Source organism: Eptatretus burgeri, chromosome 17 (genome assembly GCF_056783735.1).
Source record: "Eptatretus burgeri isolate ZD-2024b chromosome 17, Ebu_testis_v1, whole genome shotgun sequence".
Classification (NCBI taxonomy): domain Eukaryota; kingdom Metazoa; phylum Chordata; class Myxini; order Myxiniformes; family Myxinidae; genus Eptatretus; species Eptatretus burgeri.
Genome location: NC_140977.1, coordinates 18640209 through 18662741, shown reverse-complemented (window position 1 = coordinate 18662741; position 22533 = coordinate 18640209). Strand labels below are relative to the sequence as shown.

The following is a 22533-nucleotide window of genomic DNA, read 5'->3' as shown; positions in this document are numbered from 1 at the left end:
TCGATAAAACAGGGCAGGTACCGATCGATAAAACAGGGCAAGTACCTATCGATAAAACAGGGCAGGTACCTATCGATAAAACAGGGCAGGTACCTATCGATAAAACAGGGCAGATACTTATCGATAAAACGGCAGGTACCGATCGATAAAACAGTTCAGGTACCTATCGATAAAACATTGCAGGTACCTATCGATAAAACATTGCAGGTACCTATCGATAAACCAGGGCAGGTACCAATCAGTAAAACAGAGCAGGGACCAATCGATAAAACAGGGCAGGTACCGATCGGTAAAACAGGGCAGGTACCGATCGGTAAAACAGGGCAGGTACCAATCGGTAAAACAGTACAGGTACCAATCGATAAAACAGAGCAGGTACCAATCGATAAAACAGTACAGGTATTAATCGATAAGAGTTGGACAACACAGATACAGAATGGTTGACTTGGCTTCTGAAGTTTTTCTCTTGGAGCAAAAAGGACATCAGCGTACAAAGAAAACCAGAAGTTCAGGATGAACACGTGACATTTTCCAGGTCTGAATCCTTCTGAAGAGGGAAGGTGACAATGTGAGAATTTATTGGACCTGGGACCAGGTGTGCTGAACCCAGGTCGAGAACGGAGTAAAGAGGGTCCAGGTTAGAGGTGAGAGGGTAATCAAGTCAGAAGGTCCCTCACACTGGGAGAGAGCTCCAGAACTGACCTGCACAACTTTCTCTTCCTTTCCCATTTTACCAATTGCTATTTTTCCAAGACTCAGAAAGAGCAGTCAACAATTGCCAAAAATATTCAACAATTGGCCTTTTGACCCTCTGGGCCAAGGCTGTACACTCACAACATTCCTCGCAGCAAATGCCGCTGCACTTCCACAAACTACTTTCACGACCTTCCCCCTTTTTCTCATTTGTACCTGTATAGGCACACGTCCATCATTGGTGAGTCAGTCAGGGTCAACAACACGCTTTGCTCTGAACCTCTCTTCTTCTTATCTGTAAATTTCCTTGGAATGATTCTGCTGGACAAATGTCTTTATATGTAGTTGCTGATAAGATAGTCAAAGGGGGAAAATAAGTGTTATGGGTCAAGATCTGCTGTTTTGTGCCTGTTCGGAATGATTTGCTGTGCTGTGCATTTGTGCTTTTAAATTCTGACTACTGTGACATACAGTACATGCCTCTGGCTCTTGGTAAAGGTGGTTCGTTTCCGTCCTGCCCGTTTCGTCTCTATTTTATTGCTTTGATGGAGCGTATAAAGACGAGATAGATCGTAAGTTATGCCCCATTAATCGGCTCCGGGATTATCCTGTACGTGCTTTATGGTTTTTGCTCAGCTGTACGTAAACAGATAAATACACAGAGTGTGTGCAGAAGGTACGTGGCTCCAAATGACCTTGCCAACCCACTGGTAAGGTAACGCGTTTATAAAGAGCGAGAACCCTGCCAGGCTTGGTGGAGTCAATCAGCGCCTGTATTTGCTTGCCAAGCTGCCAGACCATATAATTATTTGCGAGCAGGTGGCCTACAGGCATCAGAGGTTGAGACAAGCCCAAGAGTCCCCTTCGTGGTGAACCCCTAACCCTGGTTCCACAACAGCGTGTGTGCGTGTGTGTGTGTGTGTGTGCATTTTTGGGTGTATGAATGTTATCACGTGTCCAGCTCGAATGCACCAGTCACCCGGAGGACGTCACGGTGGAAAAGATGTGTCTCTTGGACAATGTCCTGTCTATTGCTTTACAGGTGAAACTAACGTATGACAGGAGGCAGAAGTATATTTAAAAAGTATGATTTATTAATCCCAAATGTCTACCTTGAAAACATAAAAACTGATAAAAAGAAACACAATGATTTTCCAAAGAATCCCCGAATTAATAAAATATAAATGTCACAGATATCAATGCAGTAATGAATTGTCACGACTTTTGAAGTGACAACTTGGCTCAGGTAACCAGTTCGTAAAATAAACCTCACTAGGTTACAAAGGGGTGAAGGGTCGGTTGTGAACACATTCAAAACAGTCTTGCCGAATGGGTGCGCACAGGTTGGAATCCGACCAGCCAGTCACGTTGCTTTTCGTCAGTGGGTGAGCTTGGTAGATGCAGAGGAATCCGAGTCCACGGATAAAGCCGATTGACATTGAATTATTTCAGTGCACGTTGTTCAGGATCACGCGTACTTGGCAGCAGGGTGAGGAGAGAGAGTGAAGGAACAGGCACGCTGCCGTCTCGATACAGCCAGCGTGGAGATGCCTGCTTGGAAGTCATCTCGGGGACAACAGCAAGGCAATCTATTCGTTTTGTACCGGCCAGTAGATAAAAGCAACTTGCTTTGTGTGAAGCTGGTTCTTTAATCTGGGCTTTGGAGACGGTTGACACGTAGCACTCTCAATTCTCGACTTACTGGATGAGCCTTTGTTTTTTTTTGGTTTTTAAAAATGCATTCTGCCACAGGACGTGTAGCCCACAGCAGTTGCTCCTCTCAGTTCATATCTCCCTCCTTCATGTCTCCGATGCACTCCGTTGCTAATTTTATGACTCTTACACGAGGTCACTCAGAGGTGTTGTGGCCAGCATGGTGCTGACGGGTCCAAGCTGTTTTCATTCCACAGTCCACGGCTGCCTTTGGTTCAGTTCTCATCTCATTTTGTGCTTGATTCCCAAGACTCTTGTTTAAGCCTTCTCATATGGTGTTGTTCTTTCAGAAGCAAATTCACCCTTGGCTGGTTTAGTGCAACCTGACCACAAACTGTCTTCAAACTACATCCAAATTCCTTCAAATGAAAACGTTTATTTTACCCAATGCAAAAAAAAAAAACTTTCCCCCCCACATTACAAATTATCAGGTCGAAGGCTCACTGACAATATGCTTTTACTGGTTAATAAATTATTCTGATGAAATAATGTAATTAACTTTCATCTGCAATGATATTTTATACTATTCCTTAACAATGTATGGAGACAAAACTCCAGGGATTGCATATTTCATCAATCAAAATGAGTACATGACTTTTTTTTTGGAGGGGAAACTTAAGTGAGAATTCAATTATAAAGACATATGTGCACACGAAATACTTTAATATGACACTAATTAATTCGTGCAACTCTCACACAACATGGTTATACGAGTTGATTGAGAACAGTACTCGAGAGACTTCACTCCCCATCGTAGATGGGCCCTTCAGCCAGTGAGGTCAATGGCCACAGGGCTGCACACCCTCAATGCTCAATGTGATCAAAAGCCATTCTGATTTCTCATAATTATGCATTTTAAGATTGCTTCAAGGACTAAAATATTTTCACCAAATGTACATTTGTATCGACATTCGCCATTGTGAATTCTCCTATGTGTTTCAAGATGTCCTGATTGCGTGAAGGTTTCGACAAATTTGGTAATTGTACGAGCGCTCACCATTATTACTTCTCATGTGTCATGACCTCACATGATTTTAGGAAAGGATATTTCATAAATTTTGCATTTGTATGGTCTTTCTCGATTGCGAATTATCGTGTGTGTTTTAAGTCTAGATGATGGAGTGAAAGATTTTCTGCAGCTTGTGCATCGTTGTGGACATTCTCTCATGTGATTTAAATGTGTTTTGAGCTCCCATGATGCAATGAAGGATTTCCCACAAATTTTGCATCTGTACGGACACTACCTGTTTGCAATATTGTTTCTCCCTGTTGAAATTTTTTCTTTTGTTGTGTCCTTTTGTATACAGCGTCAAGGTTCAGGGAAGAGCTCGTAACGGTACCCTGAACGGATTAGGACACAACAAAAGGAACAGCAGAGAGAGGGGATAGGTGGGAAACACTAACAGCAGAGCCGATGGCCAAGACAGAGGAACGCAGATAAACAATGGGTGTGGAGAGGAATTGGGGGCAGGAGAGTATGCACGGAGTGGACAAAATGGATACAGAAGGGAAATCTCAGGAAAAAAGACTGGAAATTGGAAGGAAGAGAGATTGGAATGGGGGGGTTAATGAGGGCAGAAAAGATCATGGTTTTGGTTTGGAGGTGATCTGAGATGGTGGTGAACAGCTGTCCTGAAGACCTGGAGGGAAACATGAGATTGAAGAAGATGTGGAAGTTGGTTCCACAGGTGGGGCAAAAGGGGAACGAATGAATGGAGGTGAGCAGTGATCCTGGATTTTGGTAGTTTCACCAGAAGGGGGTTGATGATGGACCATGTGAGCCCTGCAGAAACCTGGGGAAAGGGGGGGGGGACAAAGCACAGAAAGAGCAGAGGGTGCAAGACCATAGAGGAGGGGGTAGAAGATAGAGATCATCAAGCATCTGCAATGGTGAAGTGAGAAGCCCATCAACAGCTTCATTGCGGGAGATTTCAATAATCCTAAAAGCCTTGGTCTCCATGGCGTTAACCTGAACAATATGCGAGGCAGGGAAGCCAGCCCAGAGAGGGGAGCAGTACTCCATCAAGCTGTGGATGAAGGTCTTGTACATGGATAGGAGCTCAGGTGTGCCAAGGAAGAACTTTGTATAACGGAGGATGTCCAGTCTTTGGAGGCCAACTTTGAAATGTGGTTTCCCCAAGAAAGAGCATGGCTGATAGTGAGACCCAGGAGTTTGAATGACTGAACCTCCTCAAGAGGATTGTTGAGAAAGTAGATCGTCGGGTTTGCTGGATCGTCTTTTGGGAGAGATAGTGAGAGTGTGATTTGTCAGCATTGAAAGACATATTTCAAGTGTTTGACCATCTTGTGATTTTGTCAAGGTCTGAAGAGATGAAAGAGGCTGCTCCATGCAGGAATAGGGGTCTCAGAACGGAGTTTGTTCCCTCCCAAGGATGGCAAACAATTGATGGTACCAAAATGAAAGAAAGCCTTTCAGGAATTCAGATCAAAAGAGTTCCCATTCCTCTGAGTGGAACTAAACTTTTGGGAGTCATTTTTACAATACACCCCCCCCCCCCCCCCGAGTCAATCTCTTTTCTCAAAACGGAACTCAAGTTGTGTAAATAAACATTCTAGTCACTTCCAGATCCATGAAAAAACAATGATCATCATTTTAATGACGTTTCATTACAGAAATACTGATATCAAATTAAACACAAACAAAAACACTGAACATCTTTCTCCTGCCATGTAAATTGGTTGCTATGCATGATCTGACGAGTTAAAATTGTTTCATGTGAAATTTCTAAATGTGAATTTCCTATAATTAATCAATAAATAAATAAGGTACAACAATCATAATTCAAAAAGCTAATTATTTCAATCACAATTCAAAAGTAGACACTATATTATGTTAATCACTGACACAGATGGTGTATGGATCATGACATATCTAATATTAAGAACGTTTTATCTAAAAATAAGTAATATTGTTCAAAGCTATTTAGTAATACAGAGGATATCAGGCCACAAAATGAGCCAGTCACTGTTGCCAATGTGAATGGTTCTTTCAGATGAGAAAATAAGTTTCATAATTTCAAATTCATATGCTAAATGCACAAAAACTTCTTTAACTGAACATGACATAGACTGAAGTAATTATGCTGTGATACCACTGGTAGACATAGACATATTCAAAGTGTTTGACCAGCTTGTGATTTTTTTTTTCAAGGTCTGAAAAGAGGGAAGAGGCTGCAGCCTGCCTGTCTGAAGGAGGAGGGATGTCATGGCAGAGGGTGGAGTCATCAGCAAAGAGATAAAGAGGATTTTCCAAAGATTCAGAGAGATCATTTATGAAGATCAGGAATAGCATTGGGCCCAGAACATTGCCTTGGGGGCACTTCAGTCTTGACAGGGAGAGATGAAAGAATCCCGTTGAGAGCCACACGTTTCCTACAAGAAAGGAAGTCAGGAAGTCAGTAAGCCATGCAGGGAATTGGCCTTGGATGCCAAAGGCAGAGTTTGGAGAGCAAGGCAGGATGCCATACTGTATAAAAAGCACGAGATATGTCCAGAGAGACGGCCCTGATCTTATGTCTGATATTGAGGGCCTCCGTCCATTGTTTGGTGAGTGGAAACAGCATGTCCAAGAGACTTGGTCTGAAAACAAATTGGTGATCTGAGATGAGGTTGTTGGAGAAAACATCACATCACACTTCGCTTTGGAGTCCAACATCACACGGTGCAAAAAACCCCAAAATAAACCAATGTCACCCGCAGGGTGACCCGTATCTTGCCAAAAGGTGACCACGTGTGACTTCTTTAAGGTCACACTGAGGTGAACAGAGCTGCTATCCACCAGGAGCGACTCCTTGAGGAATATCTGTCTACGAGAGATTCCGATGAGAATCGTTCTACAGAGTAACCATGAAAAATATGCGTTTGCCTCATAACGTCACCAAATGACGTCATAATGTCTCAAGCTTGACATATCTAGAAAGCACTCATCAAGGTGTTCAATTTGAGGTACTACATGATATGGTTCCTAAAACTTGAAAATTTGACCTTGGGGTCAAATATGCTTGACCTCAGGCGCTAACCATGAAGGTCAAGGCCAAATGCCACCAAAAACTAATCAGCTGAGCGCCAGACCATATACTACATTCCCATAAAGTTTGGAGACGATTCGATTAAAATTACTCAAAAAATAAGGGTTTCGTCGACTCCCCTGATTTGCGACAAAATGACCTTGACCTTTGAACTTGACGTTCAAAATTTTGTGCGCTGAAAGGGACCTCTATAGGCCTCTGATATGTGAAGTTACAAAAATTTCCAATGATAACTGTGCTCTGCAGAGTGATTTATACGTGATTACAGACAAAAAAAAAAACATATGAAGGTCAAGGCCAATCGCCACCAAAAATTAATCAGTTGAGCGCCAGACCATGAACTATATTCCCATGAAGTTTGAAGACGATCCGATCAAAATTACTCAAAAAATAAGGGTTTCGTCGACTCCCCTGATTTGCGACAAAGTGACCTTGACCTTTGACCTTGACCTTCAAAATTTTATGCGCTGAAAGGGACCTCTATAGGCCTCTGATATGCGAAGTTACAAAAATTTCAAATGATAACTGTGCTCTGCAGATTTTTTTTATACGTGATTACAGACAAAAAAAAATTAAAAAAAATACAAACTGACTAACATATCTTGCAAAAACTTCGTTTTGGCAAGATAATAAATATAAATAAATAAATAAAATATAAAAAGGAAGGATTTCATATCAACTGCGATGGTTTCCACGACCTTGCTGATGATGGGAAGTAAGCCAATAGATCTGGAGTTGAGAGGATCTGTTTTTGCTCCATTTTAAGTAGTGCATTGATATTGGTGGATTTCCAAGCATATGGAAGATGAGCGAGTTCAAATGACAGAAAGGATGTTCAAGGGAAGTGCAGCAGATTTTTATGACATGCGAGTTGATGCCGTCCGGGTACAATAACAGATTCAGTTGAGTATTCAATGAATCTTCCCCACATTCTCAGGTGCAAAAGACACAGAGTGCAGGAGCAGTTAGGTTTGGCGGAATGATGGGTACCGAGATTGAAGGGTTGGGGACACAAGATTAGGAAGCCAACACAGAATTGAGGCATTCGGCCTTCTCACGAGTGGAGATGGCTGTGGTGCCATTTGAAGAGAGGGAAGGAATGGAAGGGGAGCATACACCAGAGACAGACTTACAAGGCACCATCAGGTTTGAGAGAAGGGAGACAAGATTGAACGTTCATTCTTGAGGTTGGACAGATGTCGTTTTCCGGCTCTCCTGAGAGTGGAACCGAATAAAAAAAGCTTTTCACACAATGTACATTTCTATGGGTGTTTTCCATTGTGAATATTTAAATGTCTTTTGAGGTTGCACGAATGAGTAAATAATTTGCTCAAACTGTGCATTGTATGAATGTTCTCATTGGCTGTTATCTCCATTTGCAGGTTTCAGAAGGTGGGAGGAAGTTCTTCAAGAACTCAAAATCTCCACCTCCTATTTTTTGAACCAAATTGTGAAATTTCGTTCTCATAGCCAACTTCCAAGCACTCTTTTCAAAATCTTCACTGAACCGCTGACAGCCTCCACTTGTAGCTCGTTTGTGGTGATATTCCCCGGAATGATTTTTAACGTTCTCCATTGTGAATAGTCATGTGCGTTTTGAGGTGAGATGACTGATTAAAGGATTTTGCACAAATTGTGCATTTGAACGGGCGCTCTCCATTGTGAATTCTCATGTGTATTTTTAGGGTGGACGACCAATTAAAACATTTTCCACACGTTGTGCATTTGTACGGGCGTTCTCCATTGTGCATCGTCATGTGTGATTTAAGGATGGATGACCGATTAAAAGATTTTCCACAACTTGTGCATTCATATGGTCGTTCTCCATTGTGAATTATCAGGTGTGATTTGAGGTGAGATGACCGATTGAAAGATTTTCCGCAACTTGTGCATTTGTACGGGCGTTCTCCGTTGTGAATTATCAGGTGTGATTTTAGGTGGCATGGCCGATTAAAAGATTTTCCACAAACTGTGCATTTGTATGAGCGTTCTCCATTGTGAATTATCATGTGGATTTTCAAGCTGGATGAATGACTGAAGGATTTTCCACAGTTCGTGCATTTGTACGGGCGTTCTCCATTGTGAATTGTCGTGTGCGTTTTAAGGTTGGATGATCGATTGAAAGATTTCCCACAAATTGTGCATTTGTACGGGCGTTCTCCGTTGTGAATTTTCATATGCGTTTTCAGGGTGGATGACTGGTTAAAAGATTTTCCACAACTTGTGCATTTGTACGGGCGCTCGTCATTGTGTATCGTCAGGTGCGTTTTAAGGGTGGATGACCGATTAAAAGATTTTCCACAACTTGTGCATTTGTACGGGCGTTCTCCGTTGTGAATTGCCATGTGCGTTTTAAGGTGGGATGAATGACTGAAGGATTTTCCACAATTTAGACATTTGTACGGGCGCTCACCACTGTGTATTCTCGCGTGTGATTTTAGGTTAGATGACTGACTGAAAGATTTTCCACAAACTGAACATTTGTATGGGCACTCTCCGCTGTGAATCATCAGATGTTGTCGAAGGCTCGACCACCTTGTAAAAGATTTTCCACAAACTATACATTTGTATGGGCATTCTCCACTGTGAACTCTCATGTGTATTTTCAGGCTGTCTGAGCGATTGAAAGATTTTCCACAATTTGTGCATTTGTGTTGATGTTCACCTTTCTTTCCTTTGTGAGCCTTGTCAGAATTATTCTGTGCAAACATTTCCTCCTTTGGTTTGTCTTGCTTGTAAAAAGTCCTCTTGATTGTTTCAGTTGGCCAGTCCTGCGGGCATGTGTCTGTGCTCTTCATAGAAGTAGGTGCAGTGTCCCTTGCAGAATCAATGGCTTCACCTGTAAATACAACATCACGTGACCTGTAAAAAAAACTATATATAAATAAATATGTAAATACATACACATACATATATATCAGATTCACAAGATCTGACAAACATACCAAAACATGCACATGTACGAGGTCCGTCTAAAAAAAGTAACGGGACTGACTTCACAGAAATTTTATTCCAAAAAAATTCATTGAAATCACAGCTTGTCTTCTTCAAAATAGTTTCCCTCCAGTCTCACACACTTGTCCATCCTCTTCTTCCACGCTTCGATGCACCCCCGGAAGGCTTCTTCTGGAATCCTCAGGAGCTCCGTCGTCACGGCCATTTTGATGGCCTCCACATCAGGAAATCGGGTCCCCTTGATCACCCCCTCAAGCTTGGAGAATAGGAAAAAAAAAATCACAAGGGGCCAAGTCTGGTGAATACGGGGGTTGCTCCAGAGTTGGCACGTTCCTCTCCACCAGAAACTGTCGGATGCTCAGGGCACTGAGCAGGGGAGTTGTCATGGTGGAGCACCTAGGCGTTGTTCTCCCACAGATCCTTCCTCTTGTCCTGGACTGATCCCATGAGGCGACGGAGGATCTCCTTGTACACGTATTGATTCACTGCTTGACCCTGTGGTAGAAACTCGAAGTGGACGATGCCCTTGATGTCAAAAACTGCGATGAGCATCACCTTGACCTTCGACTTTGACATCCTTGCTTTCTCTGGTCTTGGTGATGCCGGACTTTTCCACTGACGACTCTGCCGTTTGGTCTCGTGATCGTATTCGAATATCCACGATTCATCGCCAGTAATGACTCTCCCGAGCAGGTCTGGATCGTCCTCGAGGCGCTCGATAATGTCTCGACAGACAGTGACTCTTTGCTGTTTCTGGTCCTCGGACAACAGCTTGGGGACCATCTTTGCGCACACCTTGCGCATTTCGAGATGTTCAGTGATGATGCTCCAGACAGTGTTCTTGTTGATGGAAAGTTCCTTAGCAATCATCCATGAGTCGACGATCTGCGCGCACCATCTGATTCACACGCTCGAAGTTATCCACCGTTCTTCTCGTTGAAGGTCTTCCAGATTGTGGATTGGCTTCAACCTCCTCCCGTCCCTCTTTGAACCTCTTGTGCCATTCAAATGCACGTGTACGTGACATTGTTTCTTCCCCGTCGACTTGCTGCAGCATTGCTAAGGATTCAGAAGGTGTTTTGCCAAGCTTGGCAAGAAACTTCAGATTGGCTCTCTGCTCACGACTCGTAGCGCGACGACTCAGACTCGACGTGCAAAACACGACCTGTAAAAAAAAAAATCACACAATGAGCGCAGTCAACCATCACCAATCACATATATTGCTGGAATGTTGCGAAAGACTGTGACGCAACCTGTTCATTCAAGTTGTGTAAGTGGAGCATACAGCAGGCTCAGTCCCGTTACTTTCTAGACGGACCTCATGTATTTATTGAACAGCAGAAAAGTATCAAAGTATTATTGATGTAAATTTACCGTATTGTGGAAAAGTTTCGGTTTTTCCAAATGATATTCATACTTTCGGGTAAATTCATCCAATTATCAGTGATACGTCTTGCCACCTCTTCCCTATCCTTATCCCACATCATCCCCCTGCCTCCTCCCATCCCATCCCTTGCCTGCTCCCATCCCAACCCTTTACTTCCTCCCATCTCATCCCATCCCTTGCCTCCTCCCACCCCACCCTGCTCCCTCAATTCTTTCACCTACCCTTTCCCCTCCCTCCTCCCACCACACCTCTTCCCATACCTCCTCCCACCACACCCTTTCTCCCACCCCTCCCCCTGCCTCCTCCCACCCACTCCAGACTCCCATCCCAGCTGTTCCTGGACTCTGTGTCCTTTTCTCTGAACAAGGTGGAGAGTTTGCTGTCTAACCTCGACTAATTCTGCAACCGGTCCTGATGGCATCAGCCCACGTGTCCTAAAAACCTGCTCTGCTACACTTGCTCACCCTCTCTCTGTTCTGGACACCCTCTCATTCACTCTGCCATCTGCTTGGAAATCAGCAAACATTACCACTCTGCAAAAAAAAAGGTGCAAAAACTGATCCCTGCAACGACAGAACAATCAGCCTGCTCCCACTCATCAGCAAGGTCATGGAATCCATCACTTCTGACATCAAGTCCTTCCTCTTCTCCAATGGCTTGATTGTTGACCATCGAGTTGGATTTAAACCAGGTCACTCAACCTTGGACATGCTGCTTCTGCTTTCCCAACAATGAATGTCGGTCCTCAATACAAGTCGTGAGATCGGTGCCATCTCCTTTGACATATTGCGTGCTTTCGATATGGTCCAGCACAACGCCCTGCTCACTGAAGTCTCTTACTGTGGTATCCAAGGCAATCTCCACTCATGGCTCGCAGACTTTCTCTCCTGTCGCAGTTAACAAGTGGCCCATAATGGAATTCTCTCATCTCGTCTTCCTGTTTGGGCTGGAATTCCTCAAGGCAGTGTTTTGGACCCTTTTCTTTTTCTGGTTTTCATCAATGATCTCTCAGATTCCCTGGAAAATCCTCTATCCCTTGCTGATCACTCCACCCTCTGCCATACCATCTCTCATCTTCTCTGATTGGCAGGCAACAGCCTCTTCAGTCTCTGCAGATGCCAGGCCCATCCCCATCTCCTTGAGAAGCTGATCAACCTGCGAAAACCACAAGATATGTGGTCGGCCCATTAACCTCCTTCACTCACGAGGCTCCCTTGCTGAGAGAATCTTGTGAGTAGGATCAGCGTCAGGAAAACGACTCACATGTCCATACAGCCGCAGCTGACACTCACGAACTATGCAGGGAACAAATCACATTTCAGTCTCTCTCAGTAACCACTCATTGGACACAAAGTCCGACCAGCGATAGCGAAGGAATCTCCAAAGAGACCTAGTACCAAAGGAATTAGGTCTCTGTCTCAGATCCCTGGTCAGAGTCCAAGTCTCACATGCATAGAGCAAGACTGGAAGCACCAAGGACCTGAAGACTTGGACTTTCGTCCTCCAAAACAGGTACCGACAGTGCCACACCCCATGATCCAGTGAATCCATGACTCCCCAGGCCTGAACCAGACGTCGAATGACCTCTGGCTCACAGCCAGCAGAGACATGAATATCACTGCCAAGGTAAGTGAATCTCTCTGTGACCTCAACATCCTCACCACAAACAGGAATTGACAAGACAGCAGCATCCAATAAGTCATTGAAAACCTGGATCTTAGTTTTGACCCAGGAAACCCGTAATTCCAGCAGCTCTGACTCCTCATTCAGCACCTCTCGGGCCCGCAAAAGGTGATCCAGAGTCTCCGCAAAGGTAACGGCATTGTTTGTGAAATCAAGGTCAGAGATATTGACATTCCCAAACAATGCAACGCAGCTTCATCTCTCCGACATCCTAACCATAATCACAGTCCATACAAGTGCTGAAATGTGTGGGGGCCAGTTCATACCTCTGATGAACTTCAGTAACAGCTGGAAACAAATCAGAGATGGTATCACCACATCTCACAGCACTTTCAGTACCAGACTACAGTTCAGACATCGGATTGATCACATTTGGTGGCACCCCATGAAGATGAAGAATCCTACAGAGGAGATCCCAATTCACTGAATCGAATGCTTTGCAAAGATTGGCATATGCTGCAAGCAGCCCCTGCTGAAACACTCACCTGCCATTGGTGAGGACCCGAAGAGGAAAGATACGGTCAATCGTTGACCTCTTTGGTGTAAGGCCTGATTGCTCTGGTTGCCGGTGCTCAAGGAGATGTTGGCGAACCCTATCAATAATTATCCGACCAAAGACCTTGCCCGGCACTGATTGCAGCGTCACCCCTTGGTAGTCCTGGAGATCACCCTTCTCTTTCCAGAGGGGGACAACAAGGCCCCTCTTCCCGTCAGTTGGGATGATGCCTGTGTTCCAGATAGAGCACAGAACTGTATGCAACGACATGAGTACAGCATTTTCACCAGCCTCAATAAGTTCAGCATGGATGTCACAGATCCCAGGAGCTTTACCCCCATTTTAACCGGTTCACCGCTGCCTGTTTCCCCCAAAAAAGGTGGATCACAATTGATTGGAGGGTCAGCAATAGGGTTAGTAACACCCCTGACATCCAACTCAACAGCTGGTGGATCAGCCTGGTACAGCTGCTCAAAGTAATCGGCCCAGCGGGCCTTCACTTCGGACTCCTCTCTCAAGAGCCCACCACCCTCCACTTTCACTGCAGTACACTGAGGGATGGGCTTGGAGGAATGCAATGCGCAAATTCCCCTGTAATCAGGACGGAAATCACTTGTCCACAGGTGATATTCTACCCCCTCACAGATTCCTCGCACATAGGCTGCCTTGTCCACCCTCAGCGCATACAGTTTTACACCTCAACTCCCTGAACAGCTCAGCTCTGCCATTAAGCCTGGCCCTGTGACTCTCGTAAATGGTATCCAGTGTACCTTGAGAGACAAAATTATTTTTCACCCTACGGTGAGTTACAAGACATCCACGGGCAACATCAAGCTAACAGCTTGGTGGTCTTGAAGGCACTCCACAACTCTTCAGGATTCCTCAAAGCACCCAGACCCCCCCCACCCAAAAAAATCCCCTCTCAGCCAGTTCGCAAACTCCTCAGCTACCCTCTCATCTTTGAGCTTGCCAACATCCAGCCGAGGCTGGGATGGTACCATTCTCCCAAATTTAAGTTGAAACTTCAGAGTTACGACAAGCCGATGGTCAGTTTTCAGGAACTGAGCACTTCGGTAGACCCTGCTGTTCTGGCTCATCCTCGAGCGACCATCAATGAACACATGGTCAATCTCCTTTGCCACATCAACAGCACAGATCAACCACAGACTTGAACATGGCATAGAATTTGCCCTTCACGGTGAGATCACTCACCTCGGTGTGAGCATATACATTGACCAGGGAAACGACGCGCAAGGAGTGACGAATCCTTAAGTCTCATAATACGCTCGTTGACCGATTTTGCGAAATGAAGTGGTTCACAGTGCCTGGAGTGCAAATCCTGCCACAAACCTCTGACAAAAAGTAACCCAAAGGTTTAGTCGCCGACAACCTGACAATGAAACAGGTTAGTACAGGTTTACATGGTACCTGTAGGAAGTCACAGCTCTAATCTGGCTTGACCTGACAATACCTTGAGAAAATGAGAGGGTGAGCAAGAGCAGCAGAGCAGATATTTAGAACATGAGGGCTGATGCCATCTGGAATGCATGCAGAATCTGAGTCGAGGTTTGACAGCAAGCTCTCCGCCTTGTCAGAAGAAAAGGACACAGAGTCCAGGAACATGTTCACCTCAAAAACAATATGCTTCTTTGTTTTGAATAGTGAACCAATTCAGTGACCCAATGTCCAATTTCTGTTCAACCTAACATATTACGCTCACTCTGGGTGGGTGGAGATTGCAAATTTACTTGCTGAAAAAAAGTATAGTCTGTATAATGCAAGAAGACTCTGTTGATGTTTGTGTAGTGTGGGTCAAAAGGGGTCAAACAGGTCTACATGTCTAAAGCGTCGAAAGGATGAAACTGGTCCGAAGGGTCTATAATGGTCTATCAGTCTTTAGGGATCTAAAGATATGAAGGGTATTTTCCAACAGTATTCAGGGTCAAACAGGGTTTAATGGGTCGAAATGTTTAAGGGCCAAGGGGTCTAAGTAGTCGAAAGGGTATAAATGTCTTCAAGAGTCTAAGGGGTCTGAAAAGTCAACGGGGTCTCAAGGGTCTTAAAAGGTCAGAATCGTCCAAAATTATATGAAAGATCTAAGATTGTAAGGGGTCCAAAGATATAAAGGGAATGTTCCAACAGTAGTTACAGGTCAAAAGGGTCTTGCAAGGTCTATCTTTAGGGTCTTCAGGGTCTAAGGGATTTTAGTGGTCTATGGGGTTTTGGGGTGTAAGGTTCCTAACAGGGTCAAAAGGGCCATCCGGTTCTAAAGGGTCTTATGGGTCTAAATGTTCTAACAGGGTCTATAGGGTCTTCAGTGTCTCAGGGTTCTTAAGGATCTTCGAAGTCCTATTGGGGTCTAAGCAGTTTAGAAGGTCAATGCATCAAAGTGGTCGAAGAGGTTTAAAATGGTCTCAAGGACATGTTTCAACAGTAGTTACAGATATATAGGGTCTAATGGCTATAATGGGTCTAAGGAGTCCAAAAGGTTCAAATATGGTCTAAAGGTATAAATGTTTAAGGATCAAGGGGGTCTAAAGGGTGTAAAGGTCTTCAGGCATCTACTGGGTATTAAGGGTCGAAATTATCGAAAATGGGTTTTTGGGTCTAAAGTGTCAAGGGTTAGTTCAAAAATATATGTTCCAGTAGGAGGAGGAGAAGGAGATTGGGACCATACTCTGTGCAGAGCGTTGGTGCTGCATAAGCATTCTCCTTGTCTATTGGGCACAATCCTGGAAGGGTCACCATTCCGACACAATACACCAGCATGCTGGCATCCATTTTGCCGACCTCGGAAGGATGACAGGCCGAGTTAACCCCACCAGGTATTAATTCAACAGCTGAGCGGGATTTGAACTCAGGACCCTAGGATCCAAAGCCCGCCACCCGAACCATTAAGCCAACACCAAGCACCAGGTTCCAATCGTCCATCATTTATAAACCTAATAGACAGAGTCAAGGTCCAATAATAACTAATTAATAGACGTAATTACAGTCCAGCTCACGTTCAAACAGGAAGTCATTAATAGACAAACGTACTCACATGGGTCTGCCAAGGCTTCACCAAAACGAGGGTTCACCGTCCACCCATGTTTTTTGGTTTTACATACAGTATATATTGTTACGGATTCGCCTCAGGGTGGATAACAAAGAAAGTTCTTGCGTCCACTTACCTGATGGCGATCCTTAAGCCGCCAGCTTCGCAAATAACTTCACGGTGCGACGGGTTAACAACCATGGTTGCCGTCTGAGACGTTTAATTTAGGTGAGGTTCAGTGTTAAAATCCCGCTTTTACCAGCCCGGCAAATTGAACCCTAAACCCCTCAGATAGAGTACTGTGCTTCCCAACACGCAACCGATTCCAGGATACGGCCGAACTTTATCGTTGGTTACATGTTGGCTTCTGGCAGCTTGAAACAAATTGGTGATGGCGACTTCCCTGATACAGCACGCGATGTCTAATCAATTGAAACCAGACAGTTGTACCGAATTGGGTGAGTAATTTGGGTGTGTGAAGAGGTGCAGCGTATGATGTGTAAAAGTGTGACGAAGGTTCTGAAAAGAACCGTTGATTCTCTGGTGCTCGAGTGAGAGTCAAAAAAGATGGGTTCATGTGGAGATGTGAAAAGTGTGTGGTGCAGAATTATGATCGGGGTCCTGAGAAGGATCGTTAGTGAACTCTGCCTGCCCTGGAGTTTTCGGTGGAGTGAGAAAGATACAGCTCAGGGGAATGTCAGTCGGTGTGTCATGAGCACACCCAGGATCCCGTTCCGCAGCAATCGCCATCGGACCTCTCCACTCCAAGCTCCATTCTCAATTCCCGACTCCAAACTCCTCGCATGACTCCAATGCATGGCGCACTGCTTGCCTGCTCTCGCATGGCACTTTGTAGGCGTGCCGCCTGTCGCCTCACATGTCCACGCTTCTGCGATCCAGCGGCGCTCATTGGCTGGTTTCTGTGATCCGCCAATGTCCATTGGCTGGTACAGAACTCAATGGTGTTACATCATCAATGGAGGCGCTCACTCAAGGCCACCCTAAACTACCTAGCCTCCTTCACGTGGCCACTAGGGGGCACCGTTGATTGCGTTTGCGCCGATGGCAAATGCAGGTTACTCTGTGTGAGATTGTTGATTTGTGGGGCTTGTGGTGTGGATAAAGGCTGAGTGGTGTTTATGGTTCGAGTTTGTGAAGAGTTTACAAGTGTCGAGAGTTTAGAAAGAGAATGAGAGGCCAATGGGACAAAGCTTGCTGCAAGGACAACGCATATTTCACCACACACTAAATGTTGGACTTCCAGGTTTATCGAAACAAAACACTGATACAACTACTCTCTCTCGGTTTATGTAATTCAGAATGTGAATCTCAATCTCCTGCCAGACTAACACTGTAAGGTTGGTGTGCACTTTAAAAGAGAACATTTAAAGAGAACAAAGAAAAGAACATAAAATGGGTTGCAAAGTATGTCGGTTTTTGCACAAAAACAGGATAACGTTGAAGACGAACGTCTACGACGCATTACATACGCTACACGTATCTATTGTATGTATAGTTTGTCGAGTGTAAACAAAATAAATACGAAGGAATAACTAACGTTGTATACAAACCAGTTTCACCCACGAGGGCCATTTATTTTTTTTTTCCTCTCAGTGACTTCACTTTTCCACGAGCCAAGATCATATTTATATAAACATGTTAATAAATGAATAAAAAGTGTGCAATTGAAGCACAATCAGAATTGACGATGGTACAAATTGAGGATTACAGGATAAAATATTTTAACTCATGATGAAGGTGACAATGGATGTTTGAGATGTTGATCTGTCATCGTGGTTATTTCTTAAAGCAATTAAATCATAACATAGGTTTTTTTTGGAATCGTTACAGATCCCAGGTGCGAGGCTCACCACGAGGGAAGCACAAGAGTTCCTCCCGAACTCTGGGTCCTGAGCCTATCGAACACAGACAACTCCACGCACCGGTGGGTCGCTAAGCAACAATGAACGCCGGTTGGTACTGCCAATCCTGGCAGGGTTTTACTACTTTGCGTGGGCATTTGTGGGCGGCCGCACGAAGGGGATCTCGTGCCCTCAACGCACACCCGGATTACTGCTGAGCGATGCAGTGAGTGTGCACTGGCTAACAAGAGCAAACTTGGTGGGGAAAAAAACTTCCCGAGTAACACTGCGTGCAGACTATGCAAGATCAATGGGGGAAAAGACACGACGAACTGGGTACATTTATAACACAAGCTAGTTTATTACAAGTGGGTGAGGCAAAAGGAAATGCAAATATTTACAAAACAAGACAGTGCAGAATTAACCTGTTATTAAGAACTTACACACTCTTATTTACACCAAAATGACAGGCGCCATCAGACACATACCCGAGGAAATCAGAAAGCAAGAGAAAGAAAATATGAGGTGTTTGCAACCTCTTATTTACCAGGCGCGGTCGACAGGCCAATGCAATCCAGTTGCTGAGGAGGGGGAAGGGGAGAGGAAAACCGAGGGTGTCCATTGTGCGTGGTCGGAAGAGGTGTGATGAGGGGTGCGGTACCGTGTGGTGAAGTGCAGTGATCTGTGAAAAGGAAAATGTAAAGGTGTGGGTCGGGGTCGCTTGGGGGGGGGGGTTGAAAATGAAGCAAAGAGCGTGCAAGAAGATAGTCAGAATTGTGAATGCAAGAAGTATGTTCATGTAATTAATAATAGGGTAAACTGCATGCTGTCTGGCACCTGCCTATATGGTCTGTCCAGGTCTGTTCGTCCCACAACACCAACTACAAGAGAAGAGAGGGCATGCCAGACGAGAAAGAGCAAACTAGAGAACAGAGCTCTCTTTTATAATCCCCAGGGGAAGGAGGGGCGTAATTTGAGAGGTGGAACAGGCAGGCTATGGGCGTTTACCTGTGCCCCCATTGGTGCACAGAAGCCTACCATGGCTATGGCCCCACCCAGGTGAGGATTTGGCACCGGAAATGGCCTCAGTCGCTCTGCACCTGGCGACGCAATGGAGCTCCGAGAATACCATGGGGCGAGATACCTGGTTGCGCTCTCCAGCCACGAACATGTGTCAGACACCCAATGAGGGCCCTACTTGAGCGAAACGCTAGGGCTATCCACACGACGTTGAATGGCATTCGGCGCACTCTTGCACTCCAAGCGAGAAGATCTAGACCAGAGCATCTATAACAATAGGGGCCACTCCCTTGTTCCGTTGGTCCCAAAAGGTGGTGTTGGCATCGGTGGTGATGGTGGTTGAGCGATGGCAGTGGTGGTGTAGCGTAGCAGTTCGTTATGGTATGGTAGTTTGTGGTGGTTGAGGCGTCGTGGTTGTGGCGGTTAATGGTGATGGTAAGCGAGCTTAGGTTGTGGTCCGATGGTGTGGGGATTTTTAGGAAGGCGTTGTGGTGGTCATATGAAGGTTGTAGTATTGAGGTTTGAGTGAGGTGTTTGTTGGGTAATGGCGTGAGGTTTGAATGCAAAATGGCGTGCCTATGTAAATGATCTGCCTGTTGCTATGCGTGCATGCTTGTGTGATAGAGTGGTGAAGTAAAATAAGTAAAAGATGGGAATAAAGACCTGCCTAAAAGCCCACACAACACATTCTGTTCCATAAACCCACGAGAAATAAGGAAAGGGCAATCTAAAACGAATACTAATGAAATAACTGTCTCAGGACCACTATATGTTGTGCGCCATTGCCTCAGGGGAGTGCCGGCTATGCAGTACTGCAACAATATTATATAAACATGTAAAATAAATCAATAAAAAGTGTGAAATTAAAGCTCAATCAGAATTGACGATGGTACAAAGTTAGAATAACTGGGTAAAATATTTTACCTAATGATGGAGGAAATAATGGATGTTTGAGAAATTGATCCATCATCATGATTTTTTGTTAAAGCAATGAAATCAAAACGTAGGTTTTTTTTGTTTGTTTTTCTTAACACTACATTTTATCATCAAACTGTTCAAAACAAAATGTGGAGGTATTGACAGAAACCTTCATGGGGATGGTTCTTGAAGAGAGAATCTTCAGACTCATTTAGTTCTGGTAGATCCAGGTGGACATCAATGTCATGCTCAGTTTTCACTTCCACTTTCACAAATAAATCTGGAAAAAGTGACTTTTATTAAATGCAAGCAGTCTTGTGTCACCATGCACAGCTGGTTCCATACTCATAAAATAGCTAAATAAATATTGCATCAAAATCGTTGATTTGAGGTCTTATTGTATGTAAAACAGTACAATATCAGAGCATAAACGTTCTGCACAAACTGCCTCGATGTTATGAGATGCTTCCGACCCGACCACATCTCCAGTGGGAATTTCACCATCATCCAACATCACAACCAACAAAAAAAAAAGATGAAAAATTCGCGTGTTGATGTTGACAAAAAAAAAAGAATTTTTGATGGAAAAAGTATGATCAAACTAGTTACATGTGAACCAATAGAAGGGGTAGTTGGATTAAATCATGGCCAGATTAGAAAGCTTGTCCACCATCATCGTTCCGGGCAATATTGCATCTGAAGTACAATACTGTACTTGAAAGATGCCGGAAAGCTGCGCTTGCTACAGTTGTGCCAATCGAAGGAGGAGAAACAGTGGAATTTCCTTTCATAAGTGAGTCATAGTTATAGCATGGTAGTTAGAGTCCATAACGTTAGAGAATAAGTCACATCAAATGATACCAAGTTACCCAAACTTTACTATGAGACCATGACCATGTTAAAGTTAACAGTAGTCTTACACTAACAACATTGTTGAATCCATCGTTTAATTAACTACAAATGACCTAGAGGAATTCCCACGGTTTAAACGCACGCCATGTTGATGCGTAAAGAGCAGCATAATAGGTGGCATTCTAATTACAAAATAAATATGACAAAAACAATGATAATATTGCAACAAAGCATACATTAATTAATTCTAAACATGTTATCAACAATAACAACAGTACATTTGTATCAGTTGACAATAATAACGAACGTATAATCCCTCCCCACCACCCTGGTCCAAACACATCTGGGATTGGTGAAAGGCTGGCTGGTATGCTGCAAGGGCATGAAGAAAAATGAAAATTTGATCCAAAGGACCAACGGGCCCACAACAATCGATAACAATAAATGTCAGTGTGTGTGTGCGCCAGTGTGCATCAGTGTGCGTCACCTCCATAACTCCAAAACCATGAACCTAGCAGCCTGAAACCTTGCTGGGGTCTTAATTTGCCAATTTTGTTGGCCTACTCAACCATGCCATGACTTGGAATGGGCCACACGATTTCTTAACGACAAAGTTTCCACCCCCCCCCCCACCCCACCCCGCCACACACTTTCATCACCCATGATTGAATGCATGATCATCAGACCTACGAATTGGGAGATACATTGCAAAGCTTATAAATGCCTGAAGACGCCAGTATTTGTGGCTATATCATTTCCGCACATGCCATAACCTCGAGTCTCTTCAACTAAGCCCAATTAAAAAAAATTATGCTCCAGATTTGAACTGAGCAGCAGTTCTGACTGCTGAAAAAAAAAAGTGTTCCTTTGTCTAATTCAGACATAGTTTGATATTTTGGGAGTCTCTGGGAGGTGTGTGTTTCATATGACAGGTCTAACCGCTTGCCAAGCCAGTCGTGCCTCATCAACCATTTTGTAGGAGTGCTTAAGCTACTTGGCGAGTCCTCTGCAATATTCGCACTGTCACTGAATACTGTATATCGATCGACTTCAACAATGTTCAGGGGCCACTCACCTGCATGAACCCAGCATTGTTCTGCGGTGTATCGGGCGGTTGCTGGCTCGCTGAAAAGGTGCAATTAAATTTTACACCACGTTTCCCCTTCTTATATAATCTTCTTTCATTATATGACCCATAACTTTGGCAGAGATAAATCCAAATTGAGAAAAACTAGTACGTGCCCGTACGTGCGTGGCCATATGTGCAAAAAAATTAAAATTAAAATTTTTTTTTTTTTAAACTTTCAAACCGCGTGCCAGAAACAACAACCACACAGGCCGTTCCTTCGCTCTTGGGTGCCGTACATGCAAAAAAAGAAAAAAATACTTTCAAACCATGCATTTAAGTTGACATGCATGCCAGAAACAACAACAACAACACAGGCCGATCTTCGCTCTCGTAAACAACGACTGGATTGGGGCATTGTGTTTATCTATAAATGCACACAAGAAATCGAGAAATTATTAGAATACAGTAAGTCATCACTATCCGGAAGTAGTGCGTGCCCGTACGGAATGTTCACATGCATTCCACGAATTATCGCTTTCATTGAAGTAACAACTGCTGTGATACTTACACACAGAGTTAATTAAAATCCAAATTAAAATCAAGTTTACCGCCCTGTCTTTGCTTGCCATGATATTTGCTGCCATTGACCATTGCCACTCCTATGCCACGGTAACGAAGGCGCCCTTTCCCCATCAGCCACGCCTACGCAGCAACGTGTCCTGTCATTGGTTTGGTAAATAAATGGCCATAACTTGGGAAGCACTTGTCCGATTAATATCAAACCTTGAAAAGGCACATA

General features: G+C 44.2%; 1 protein-coding gene across 4 annotated transcripts in view; it reads right to left on the bottom strand.

Moving 5' to 3' along the window:
- Positions 1 to 5504: 5504 nt before the first annotated feature.
- The window catches only part of LOC147009464 (uncharacterized), a 36875-nt gene continuing 19846 nt past the window's right edge, over positions 5505 to 22533 (bottom strand). For 2 of the 4 annotated variants that reach the window (XM_085862007.1, XM_085862006.1), the window contains exons 3-4: positions 19983 to 20093; positions 5505 to 9294 (exon numbers count right to left, since the gene is read on the bottom strand). In XM_085862007.1, the coding sequence (XP_085718133.1) occupies positions 8018 to 9294; positions 19983 to 20093 (1388 nt within the window). In that variant the 3' untranslated portion in view covers positions 5505 to 8017. The remainder of the gene's footprint in view (positions 9295 to 19982; positions 20094 to 22533) is intronic. The other 2 variants (XM_085862009.1, XM_085862008.1) reach the window with 1 other exon arrangement.